We start from the raw sequence: 12,680 nt of genomic DNA, 5'->3' as shown, positions 1-12,680 counted from the left end.
TGGGACTTGAGGATCCACAAATTTTAATATCCATGGGGGATCCTGGAACCAAACTCCAACACCCCTGTAATTCGATTCTAAACATAGTTAGATATTCACACTTTGGTCTCTTCAATCTGTCTGTTTAGTATACCCATTGATAAAATAAGTTAGAAATACTATCACAGTGATCTATCATGAGTCCATTCCTCTATTACGGTAACTTGTCCAACTTTCTCTAAGGTTTGACATGATGAGGATTCAGTTGGTGCACCATCTACCCTACTGCCCAGTTCTCTCCTTTCCATTGCTGCCAGAGGTGATCTCATAAGAGATATTAATCTACTTCCAATTGATTGTGTTGGGGTACTTTAACATCCATGCTGAGGTACCCTCATGAGGGCCATCTCAGAATTACATGGCTTCCATGGAAACCATAGGTCTGTCCCAATTAATATCTAGGTCTACGCATTTAGCAGGTCATACTCTTATTCTGGTCTTCGCTGTAAGGATAATGGTGACCTAGGGGTGGGGCTGGGGTTGAAAGAACTTCATTATCAGGGACAGATAACAACCTGAGAGGGTTTAGATTTGCTGGGACTCCTAACCTCTACAGACTTGGTGGACTCATTAAAATGTTCTGCTCCCACAGGCTAATGGATCTGAAAGTATTCCTGAATGTTCTGTGGGATTTCCCAGCTACTAGAGTTGGTGATTCTGCTGATGCCCTGGTTGATATGTGGAATAAGGAGATGACCCAGGCAACTGACACAGTTGCTCCCAAGTGTCCTTTATTTGAGCACAAAGCACAAGTGTCTTGGTTTTCTGAGGAGCTCAGGACAATGAAGCACTTGGGTAGATTACTAGAATGATGATGGAGAAAGATTCAGGATAAATGATTAAGCATGGGATAAGGCTCATTTTAGACCCTACATTGTAGAAGTGATGGCAAAAAAGAATTGTTTTTTCCTGCCTGTATTACTTAAGCTCAGTCTTTTCCAGTGCAGCTGCTCTGGGTAGTTAAAAGGCAGTTGCATCCTACACTTCAACCTGCTGAACATATGTGACAAATTTGCTAAGTACTTTGCAGAAAAAAATTGCTGGAATTCATTCTGACAAGGATGCATCTGTCGGGGATGCTTTGATTATGAGTTCCTCAATAGCCAGAGGTTGGACTGGATGGCCCTTGTGGTCTCTTCCAACTCTGTGATTCTGTGATTCTATAAGGACTCTACATTGAGTATAGGGAGGTAACTGAGGCACATATTTCTCTAGTTTTGATGAATGAATTTTAGTATGTTCAACATGATAATGTGCACAGGTTACTTGAAGTTACTTGAAGAGGTGAGGCCAGCCACTTATCTGTTATACCTATGACCATTCTGGTTTATTAAAACTGCCAGAGGAGGATTAGCTAATTGGGTCATAGAACGCTCCTGTTGAAACAGCTCCACTGGCTGCCAGTTTGTTTCCAGGCACAATTCAAATTGCTGGTGATGACCTATAAAGCCCTATGTGACTCAGGTCCAGGCTATTTGACAGGCCATATCTCCCTCTATGAGCCGGCCTGTGCTCTGAGATCCTTAGGGGAGACCCTTCTCTCCATCCCAGCACCATCACAAGCACGGTTGGTGGGGACACGAGAGAGGGCCTTTTCCGAGGCTGCCCCTAGACACTGGAACTCCTGGCCCAGGGAGACCAGAATGGCCTCTTCCCTGATGGCCTTCTACCGACAGGCGAAATCCTTCCTTTTCAGACAGGCTTTCAAAACAGAAAGCTTTTAAAGAATAGCCTGGTGTGCTTTATTGTTTTAATATATTTAAACAGTTTTGTCTTAAAGTATTTGTAATCTGTTTTAATTATTGTAGTAATTTAATTCTGTTTTAATATACTATTTTTGTATGCTTTTAATTGTATTGTTTTTTACTGTTGTAAGCCACCCTGAGTCTCCGCTCTGGGAGAAGGGCAGGATATTGATGATGATGATGATGATGATGATGCTCTTTAAAAGTGGTCTGTGTTCTAACCTGTGTTAAAAAAATTTGTAAGACCATAGTAAAATGATATCCCTTATATAAAACAAACCTTAATTGGACCCCACGTCTTTAATCTACCCTGGAAAAAGTAGTGGAAACACAACTCCATGATTTCTTGGATGAAACAGATTATCTGGACTCATTCCAATCTCCATACCCAAGGAAGTTAGGCTGACCCCATATTTTTTAAGCTTCTAGCCAAAACAGTGCTGTTCCACATAGCATTCAATGTTTGAAATTGCTATTTTAACTGTTTCATAAAAGGATTCTAGGATTGTTTTTCACTGTTTTTAGGCGTTTTAAAAGAGTTTTTTAATGTGCCCATCCCAAAAATTAATCATTAATATTTATGGAAACTAAAATCCTGCTTGAGGTCCTTTATGGTTTCTGTTTGGAGACTGAAACTCTGAAATGCACACAAGGCTGGCATTATAGATTATGTAGAAACTGCTAGACTTCTGACCACTACCAGGTTTTTATAAGTAGATTATTGCATGCCAAATCCACATTGTAAAATTCTGTTCTTGAAAAGCTGTGGGAGAAGCCAAGATTTGATACGGGCTGCCTCTTGCCCGGACACGGGGCAGTGTCATAAGATCTGTCTGTGATGGTTACAACCTGCATCTATCCTGGCACAGATTTGGTGTGCAATAATCTCCTAAAATAAGGTACTCCAGTATTGTATCATCATGTGCTGGTCCAAATCCAGGATAATACCAAGCTCTGTTTTATCATGTTTAAAGCCTTTACTTCTGTAATAGTGGGTTATTAAGTGGGGAAGGATGGGCACAAGATATTTCTACCGAGTGGTTTCTAAGAGATTTACAGTGTGATTGCAAATGCTTTCTCACTCCCAGTTGCTGTGGTTAAATAGAAAATAAAAGGTTTTATTTTCTAAATTATGTTGAGTTTCCCCAAGCTTTCCTTTAACAATGAATAGATTTTTGCCTGAATACATGGCCAGCTCCATTCTGGGACTGAAAATATGTTCCTGGAATAAAAACAGATTTAAAGGCATAATTTTCCTTAATTCAAAGTGTATGTCTGCCCCTTGAGCCATTTTTTAACCAATCAAATACAATCTGCAATGCGGAAAGCTGTTGGCTATTCTAACACCAAACAGTGCCCCCTAGAGGTCACCTCATAACGGCATGCATCATTGCATCCTGTCACTGCCCAGTTGGGTACAGAGAATGGAGGTCCTGCCTGGCAGGATGCAATAGAAATGGCTAGTCTTTGTTGCAGTCTGCCTGACAGTCTCCCCAAGAATATGGGCCAAAGGAGGGCCCCACCCTAGAGAGCTACAAGGAGACAACCAGTTAGAAAAACCCTTCATCACATTATGCCTCAAAGATGTTCACCAAGAATTCCAAATTTGCATACCCACCTTGGATTGCCTTGTGCCAGAACAGAAGGGAGCCAACTAGATTTTGCAACCACCCACTCACCCGCCAAAAAATCATGCAGGTTACCCTTTGGTTTGATTGGAAACAAATCACATCTAATGGTTATGTGAAAAGCATCAGAACAAAATGGCTAAACATGTGAAGCAGAAATTGCAATATGATCAATATAAGCTGCTCCATGGGAAATAACATTGTGTTAAAGCCTTCCCCTGCAGCTTCTCAGACCAAACTAGGGCCAGAATTGGGATCCCAGAACAAAGTGTCTCAAGATCCTGCCAGATCTGATGGGATTATTTAGTTATGTATGTGTGTATTTATTGGTCACCTTTTCACAGTTCTTATAGTCAAGGTGGTTGACTGAAGTTAAAATAGAAAAAGAAAATAGGAAAAGAAAATTGAGGGCTACAAGGTAGAATTGAGTCCCAGTCCTGGGAAAAAGGCGGGATACAAATAAATATAATTAATAAATAATCAAATCTGTAGGAAAGGACGTAATCGTAGATGTAGAATTTTTGTTTAGAGTGTGACCTTTGTTTTTACAAGTAGTAGGCTAAGTAAAGAATGCAAGAGAGAAGGTAAAGTTAAAAAGTAAAGAGAGGATAGTAAGGGAAAGAAGAGGGGAATAGTATGTGCACAGAAGGTAAGAGTGGGTGAAGGATAAAAGGTAAGAGTAAGTGAAGAAGGACGAGAGAAAGGTATAAAGGAAATTGAGAAACAGTAAACTAGAGAATAAGAAAGACAAAAAGCTAATATAAGGATATGGGAGGATGAGAGGAAGGAAGGAGAGGGTTAAAGAAGAATGAAGAGAGGAAAAGAAGAGTGAAGAGGGAAATTAGTGAGGGAACTAAGAGAGGAAGAGAGGAAGAATGGTAGCTGTGTGACAAGGATTTAGGATGGGGAAAAGACAGGAAAAATAAGGAAATTAACATCTATTATTATTTGGGGCTGGGTGGATAGGATAACAAACTACTTTTTATATTAAGAAATTAGCATTCTTTTGAATAGTGTTTGTATGTTTGCATGTATATATGTGTGCTATTTGTGTTTGATATGTGCAGTGTTTTATGTTTTAAAAATTCAATAAAAAGTATTAAACATTTTTTAAAAGATGTTAAAATTGTAAGGAAAAAAGGTGTCACTGAAACATACAAAAGTTAAAATATAATTAAAATATTAATAGTATTAAAAGCAATTTGAAAGCATATCTGTTAAAAAAAATACAGAGACTACAGCACATTATGGAAGGTTCTTTCTTCATGAACAACCAGTTCCCAAAAGGATGTTGAAACAAACCCCTGTTTGTCTGCCATGAGAAAGAAACAATGGGAAGCGCCTCTCTATGAAGGGAGTTCCAGAGACTAGGAACAGCTACCAAAAAGCCTGTCTCTTCTCTTCCCACTAGATGCAGCTATGACAGTGGTAGAATAGAGGGGAAAGCATCCTGTAAGGATCTCGAAACATAGGCAGGCATATATGGGAGAGTACGGTCCTTCAGAGAACCTGGACTTGAGACATATGGGGCTTTATAGATCATAAGTAATATTTTAAGTTGTGCCCAGAAATAGACTAGTAGCCAGTGAAGCTGTTTCAGGAGAAGAACTTATATGTTCCCTTTAAGCAGCCGTGCTTTTGGACCCACTGAAGTTACCAAACAATTTCTAAAAGCAGTAGTATGTTACAGTAATCCGGATAAGATATAATCAAGACATGTGTTATTGTGGCCAGATCTAGCATCTCTGCATGACACACTAGCATTAACTGTGCAAATGCATTCCTGGCCATGACTGGAACCTGAACATAGGGGCTCAGGGTTTACTCCAGGAAAAGTGTAAACTGCATTCAGCAAACATTCCCTCATCTACCTATTTACTGAAACAGGAACATGTCTGTTTTGTCTGGACTTTTCCATTTGTTCACCCTCATTCAGTTCAGTAGTGTTGGGATAAAGTAGTCACTCAAATGGAGAACATGGGGGAAATTATGCAGAAAATAATGCTGAACAAAGTAAAGATGGTGATTCCAGTACATCTCTCATTTCTCCAACCAATCAATGTAGGCTTGTCTGTGTAGGCCAAGCAGTGTTCCCTTTCTTGAACTTTTTTGCAAGCCCAGACAATGATTGAATGCTGAAACAAAGCCCTAACTGATCTAACCTGGTAAAGAGAAAGAACATTATATGAACCCTATATGGCTCAGGTCTAGGCTGTATGGCGGACTGTATGTCCCTGTATCAACTGGCCGGGCTTTAGGATCATCAGAAGAAGCCCTTCTCTCAATCTCACCACCCTCACAAGTATGGCTGGTGGGGACACGTGAGAGGTTGTGTGTGTGTGTGTGTGAATTATGTTGTTGATTTTGTTTTACTTCTGTTTATTTTATATTAGCTGTATTGGTTCCTTCTGAATTGGCAAAACAGAAATATCTCAAGAAGTGAAAGTAATCCAGAAATAGCTTCCTAATCTTGAGTTGCAAAACATGGTTCCATATCATGTTGCAATTTCTCACTGCCCCTTTGTTTGTTTTATACACGCATGGAGTAGCTGAGTTCAGTTGGGGTTTTGGGATGCTGAGCGTATCATAAGAGATGTTATAGGGTATCTGAGTCATTTGTACCTGTTATTAATATTTTACAGCACTCTCAACAATAACAACATCACACGACTGTCAGTGGCAAGTTTCAACCATATGCCCAAGCTCAGAACCTTGTAAGTAGTTATACTATTTTACTTAAGACATGGTGAATTAGAATTATAATTCTAAAAGAATCTATTTTCATTTTACAGTAATTGATTATTAATATTTCTGTACTATATTTTAGCTGTTTGATCATTTGGTGATCCCAAGGATCTCAATCTACTTCCTCAAGCTGTGACTCAGGCCTGTGAGCAGAGTCAGGGTGCAACGTCCTGATGCTGGATGCCCTAACTCCACCCCAGGGTGCCATGATGCATTGTACCACTCCAGATGATGCAATGTCAAAGGGGTGACATAGAGCTGCACTGCTATGGCTATATAGTCCTTTGGAGGGCTTTTTGCAGCTCCTTTTTGTGCCCTCCAGAGGCTGGTTCGGGGCTATGGTGTGAGGTTGCTGCGGCCCCAATCTGGCCAGGAAAGGGGCGGCTGCAGACTGCCCCTTTGGAGTGGTCTGTATAGCCCCTCAGTGACATGAAAGACTTCTTTAACCAAACTGTTACTCAACCAAATAATTCCTCTTGGTCCTTAACAGAGGAAGGAAGAAGGACTGTGTACACATTTCACAAATCATAACTGGGAAGGCAGTTGCTTCAGGATATGTCTTGGGTGTTGAGAGTATGAATGGCAGATCAAGCCCAATAAAATTACGGAAATGCTATCCATGTAACTGCTTCAAAATGGGTTCTTTTTTAATGTTCCAAATATAGTGTATTTAAGGCAACGACATATAGTAGTAGTAATAATAATAATAATATTTATTTATTTATTTATTTATATTTTCCTCGCCTCTCCCGGTTGGATTGAAGCGGGATTACAGACTAAGTAAAAACACAGTATATGCACTAAAATTCTCTAACATTAAAATATCCAACATGTAATTATCAATTAACAATACAATCAGTAAATAGCACAGCGTCTCATTCAAGGGGGTAGTCGGTCGGTATATTATATCATAATAGTGAGGCAATACATAATAGTGAGACAATAGTCTCTTAGCTGCTTCTTTCTGATCAAATGTATATTGTATCATGAAGAAAACATTGGAGACCATATAGTTTGAAATTTGGAGGAGTTAACATATATTTGATATAGTGCACAGAAAACATCTCAGCACTACATCAAATATATGTTAACTCTTCCAAATTTCAAACTATATGGTCTCCAATGTTTTCTTCATGATAACCAAATAGGTCATGTTTCATTTAAGATCACAGCAAAATCTGTGACTGGCTGTCAGATATGATAAACGTGAAATCTTTAAGGTTTTATTGCTGTAATGCTGGCAGGCCTAATTAAATTAAAATGCTTCTTTGTAATATAGAAAAAAAAGACACACCAGCATCTACTAGCAGTGCTATAATTACAGTTGTGTCAGCATTTACTTCAAGATCTCAATTTTTAGGAATTGAATCTTGCATGCAAAATATGCTTAAGGCTATTAAGAAAAGTAATTGAACAGTAATAGAACAAATTCTTGTCAGTGTTGATTAAAAACAGCATGTTTGATATTTTATCAAATATAGCTACATAAAACTATTTTAGGACATAATCTTATATTCATTTTCAGATGTTTAAAATATTATCAAAAGTCTAGAAAACATTGCAGCTGTTTTATAAAGCAACCAGTGGAAAATTGTTCTAGACTCCCAATTTTTATACATAGACATATATTTATAACCTTCCTGCTATTGTTTAAAAAAAAATTCAGGCCACAGCGCAGTAGTTTCCCCTCTTCCAACCCCTCTACCTCCTTCCATTTGGCTAGATGAACTGTTTCCTGCCAGCATGCTAGAGATGTAGATATTCAAATATTTTGTCCATGCATGTAAGCACAAATAATTTCAGTTGTTTTCTCCCCCGTGGAGAAAGTAAATATTTCTGCATAGTACTTGTCAGGTATTTGTATATTGCAAACTGGTTAAGGAAATTGATGTACACACACTCTTCCCCCACCCTTCAACCCCCCCTGCTGTTTCCATTTAGCCACATTAGGGGTTTGTATAAAAGCTTGCTAGGTTTATTTGCAAACCTCCCCCCCCCCCCCCCATGTATGTAAGGTTGCTCTAGTTTTCCTACAAATGTAAGGTTGCTCTAGTTTTCCTACAAATAAAAATAAAATAACAATCTTACACACAAAGGAAGTGGTTATCTGAAACATGGTTTTTGCACAAAACAAACTCCACATGAATTTTAATCAAAGAACTTGTATGCACAAAATAATATCTTTTAAACTATGGATGTAATTCTTCACAAACTTTCTTTTGAAAGTTGTCAATGAATAATTTCAGCAATTTTATTTCAACTACAAAAAGGTCTTTGAAAACCATATTTTTTGAAGGCAATTCATAATTTGGGGTTTATTATATACAAAATTTGCACATAGACATTTTGCATAGAAAACAGTATTTTCTGTGCAGGAAGCACCATTTTCTGCAAGGAAAATAATATTTCAATTCAGAAATATTAATGCTTCTGCAGAAAAATGCTTTCTGCATTTTGTTGCATTTCAGTGAGGAAATATTTATTCTTGTGCAGAAAATGCTGTAATCGGGGATTTAGTCTATGCAGATTTTACATTTTGCTGTCCAGAAAAAGAACTCAAAGTGTGTTTTGCATTCAGTTTTCATATTAATGTTTACATTTTTATTTGTTCAGCCGACTTCACTCCAACAACCTTTACTGTGATTGCCATCTGGCTTGGTTATCTGATTGGCTACGTCAGCGACCTCGGGTTGGCTTATATACCCAGTGCATGGGCCCATCACACTTACGGGGTCACAATGTAGCTGAAGTTCAGAAAAGAGAATTCATCTGCAGTGGTAAGAACATTGGTATTAGTACAGCAGCAGCCCAGAATAATGCATGAGTAAAAGAGCCTGAAAGAAAGCATGCAACACAAGTAACACACTAATGTTACTTTGCTAATATTTCACAATACATAGTATGCTTAGTGTGGATGCATAGGGTTCAGTAGGGCTTTGCTTTCCCTCCTGTGCTACTGCGAGTGCAGGCAAAAGAGTTGGACACGGATAGAATGGGAAGCCTGTGTAGCTTTCCCATTTGCTTGTTAAATTTTTACTGGAGCAAAGATGAGTATGCTCAAGAGACAGTTTTGGCTACCAGGACCCATTGCAGGCTATGCCATCTGCAAAAGTGTGTGGGGAGGAAAAACACAACTGGAAGTGATCAGAAATACACTTTTAATTCTTTCTTTTTTTAAAATCCTTGCTGTCACTTCTAGGGTTTTCAGAGTATGAATATAAATTGTTTTTATCAGTTTATTTTTGATAAAACTTTGGAGGCTTCTAGAGGGAGCCTTTGGGACCTAAAAAAACGCTCTACGGTGCAGGATTCACACCCCCATATTAGAAAAAGAGGGAGTGGTTTAAATGCTAAATAAATTGATGTCCTTATAAGTGTCCTACATGTGCATATGTTTGGGAGGAAGTGAAAATAGGTCTCTTTTGAACCCTATGGGGAATCTTTACACAAGAGCTGCACTCATTCTGATGAAACTCAGAGTTGCTTATTTCTTACATCTATTGCAGTAGTGCATGTGTGTGTTCTTAGGAGAAGCCTGTGAAAAATGGAAGCATGGACACAGGATATTAAATTCCAGATATTTTTATGTGAAATAAATATTGCATCTTGAATTTATACTCATTTTATTCACTTGTTCCAGCATTTTGTATGGTTTCATAACCTTCTATTAAAATGAACACCCATGAGATTGAAAATGGAATGCATTTGTACATTTTACTATATACAGATTTTTCATTTGGTTGTAAAGAAATAGTAATCAAATCACTAATGATGGATTACTAACATTTGTCTCTCATTTTCTCTGTTCTTATCCCCTAGATGAGGATGAAGGCAAGTTCTTTTAAGTCAAAACCGCTAATTTATATGATCAGTTAAATTATCAGTAAACTTTCATACATCATATTTCCCCAGAGCTTGTGCATAGATAGGACCACCCACCCATCTTCTATTTAGTTCTGTTGTAAATAAAAATCTGTAGAAATATAGAACGTTTCACAAGAAGTATAAAAAATATACACCTAAATTAAATAGTTAATTTCAACTAGAGGATAGTAACTGAGTCAGTGCAAGATAAAGTGGGCCTTCTCTAATTGGCATGAACATTTGCATTTAGTCAATCATATAATATTGTAACATTCATTCATTTTTGTGGCTGCTGTTATTCAATATTCATGGCAGCTGTGAAGTCCTACATGTAAGTTCTTCATCTATGGAGAACAAAGTTTGAAAACCTTCCTGAAACATGTGATAAGAGAGAGCTTTCATAGAAATGCCACTGTAAGTTCTCAACAATAACATACTCAGGTCTTTCATGACCACTCATGTTTGAAAATTTCTGCATTTCTTTCTTTGCAAAACATAAAAATCCATTTTAGTAGGTTAAAGACCACACAAGGGCAATTATAAATTACTTGGCTTACTCCAAGTCAAGGTAAAGGCTTAATAGATTCCATTAAAACTATAATGTGTTACTCAAGAGTTTGATAGATTATGATGGAATCTGAGTTAACATAAACCAAGGCCTGTTACAGACTGCCAAAATAAAGCTGCTTCAGGTCTCTTTGGAGGTATGCAATTTAAATGATGCATGGGTCCTAAGAGTCCGGAGGTTGCACCAAAGCCACACTCCATTCCTAAGCACTGGAGTGCAGCTTTGGTGCAGCTTCTGGATTCTTAAGACTCAAGCATCATTTAAACAGCATACCTCCAAAGAGACCCGAAGCACCTTTATTTTGGCAGTCTGTAACAGGCCCAAGTTTCAGCTATATAGTACATGAAAACACACAAAGTACCTTCTTTTATCTGTGGTAGTGGTTACCATTGTTATTGTTAGTCAGTCAGTCAGTCAAATTTTATTGCTTTTGGCCAATGGCTTTGCATAAAACAGTATCACAAAAACAACAAAATACATACATATCATATTTGCAACACCATTGTTGTTGTTATGATTATCGTTAGGCATTTTGTAATTTGTATTAATGATATGGAGAGGCTTGAGAAAAACATTTCTTTGAGCAGTCCATGTAGTGGTATAATGAGTTAGGCTTTTTATTAATAACATTCTTTCAATGTTGGAAGTAGCAATCTGTTACTGTTTCCAGGTCATCAGTCTTTTATGGCTCCCTCCTGCAGCGTTTTGCACTGCCCCGCTGCATGTACCTGTAGTAACAACATTGTGGACTGCCGAGGGAAGGGCCTTACTGAAATCCCAACCAATCTTCCAGAGACCATAACAGAAATGTATGTAACAGGATGTTTTCCTTCCATTTACTTACTATTTTTGTATTTCCAGTTGTTTTAATACTTGTTATTGCACCCTCATGCCATGCTAAGGCTTTTTAGTAATATAATTTGTTGTGAATGAATCAAATTGCATTTTTGTTAATTTTGCATTTATTTTTTGTGAGATAAGCATATCTTACTGTGCAAATTTGTCTATTGATATCATTGCTAGGAGCAAAGGTGTGTTTTAATACATACATTTGACAGAGGATAAAAGTCCTCATGGTCATTGTACATTTTTTTCTCCATATGTTAAGAGATCTGAAGCAGGTCTGTGAGATCCCAGAGGATGTTCTCTGCTGCCACTCCCAGACTATGGAACGCCTTGCAGGAGGAGATACGTCAAATAACCAGCCTAGACAGCTTCAAAAAAAACTAAGACAGATCTCTTCCAGCAGGCCTTCCCAGAATAGTTCAACCTAATTTCTTTACTCTCCTTATTTTATGTAACCACTGCCTCTACTAAAAATTTGCTGTCATTTAAACAGGTTGAATTTTTAAACTGTATTGTATTTAATCCTGTTTCAAAAGGGGGGGGGGGTCAATTTATTTATTGAGAGAATGTATTATTCCAATATATTCTAGTCATGTAAGCCGCCTTGATTGCTGCAGCAGAAAGGCGGGTGTAAGAATAAAGTTTATTTATTTATTTATTATTAAGAGGAGCTAAAAGGGATGTTTCTTTGAAGGGAAGACAAAGCTTTCAAATCAGGTTGGGACACACACACACAAACTACTGCCTCAAGGCACAAAGAGTGGGGAGGAGTGGGGCATTAAGGCAGTGCTTGTTTCAGGATTTCGAACCAGTATTAACCTGTATATAAGTCAACCCAGGATTTTAGGGTCAAATTTGGGGCATAAATTTCTCTACTTACAGTCGAGTATAGTTAACTACTTTTTTTGCTCAGTGCATAAACTATCTGTGAAAGTCAAGATTAACTGGAATCTGTGAATTATCTGTGAATATCAAGATTAACTAAATTTGGTCTTAGTCCTCCTCAGATACTAACAGCAGAGAAGCTCTGGTTCTTGCAAAAGTGTAGACTGGTAAAAAATTTAATCCCATTAGTGAACAGTTCATTAATCCCATTAGTGACCAGATTGCTATTTCTTAATAGATTGCCCAGCATGTTCTAATTGACGCACTGGAACCTTCTTGTTAAAAAAGAGAGAGAAAGCTTCACTTCTAAATAAAGATGATTCATTGTTGACTAACACTACAATGGCAGTATTTGTCAGG

The 12,680-nt window shown here is 37.9% G+C and overlaps 1 protein-coding gene across 9 annotated transcripts in view; it reads left to right on the top strand.

Moving 5' to 3' along the window:
• Positions 1 to 12,680, top strand: part of SLIT2 (slit guidance ligand 2) — a 260,613-nt gene that overhangs the window by 163,588 nt on the left and 84,345 nt on the right. For all 9 annotated transcript variants that reach the window (XM_089524744.1, XM_089524738.1, XM_089524741.1 and 6 more), the window contains exons 7-9: positions 6,055 to 6,126; positions 8,771 to 8,934; positions 11,260 to 11,398. In XM_089524744.1, the coding sequence (XP_089380870.1) occupies positions 6,055 to 6,126; positions 8,771 to 8,934; positions 11,260 to 11,398 (375 nt within the window). The remainder of the gene's footprint in view (positions 1 to 6,054; positions 6,127 to 8,770; positions 8,935 to 11,259; positions 11,399 to 12,680) is intronic.

The sequence above is a fragment of the Sceloporus occidentalis genome, unplaced genomic scaffold, assembly GCF_023333645.1.
Source record: "Sceloporus occidentalis isolate IW3139 unplaced genomic scaffold, rSceOcc1.0.p SCAF_5, whole genome shotgun sequence".
NCBI classification, from domain to species: domain Eukaryota; kingdom Metazoa; phylum Chordata; class Lepidosauria; order Squamata; family Phrynosomatidae; genus Sceloporus; species Sceloporus occidentalis.
The sequence above is the reverse complement of the archived record's forward strand: the minus strand, read 5'-3'. Positions and strand labels throughout refer to the sequence as shown.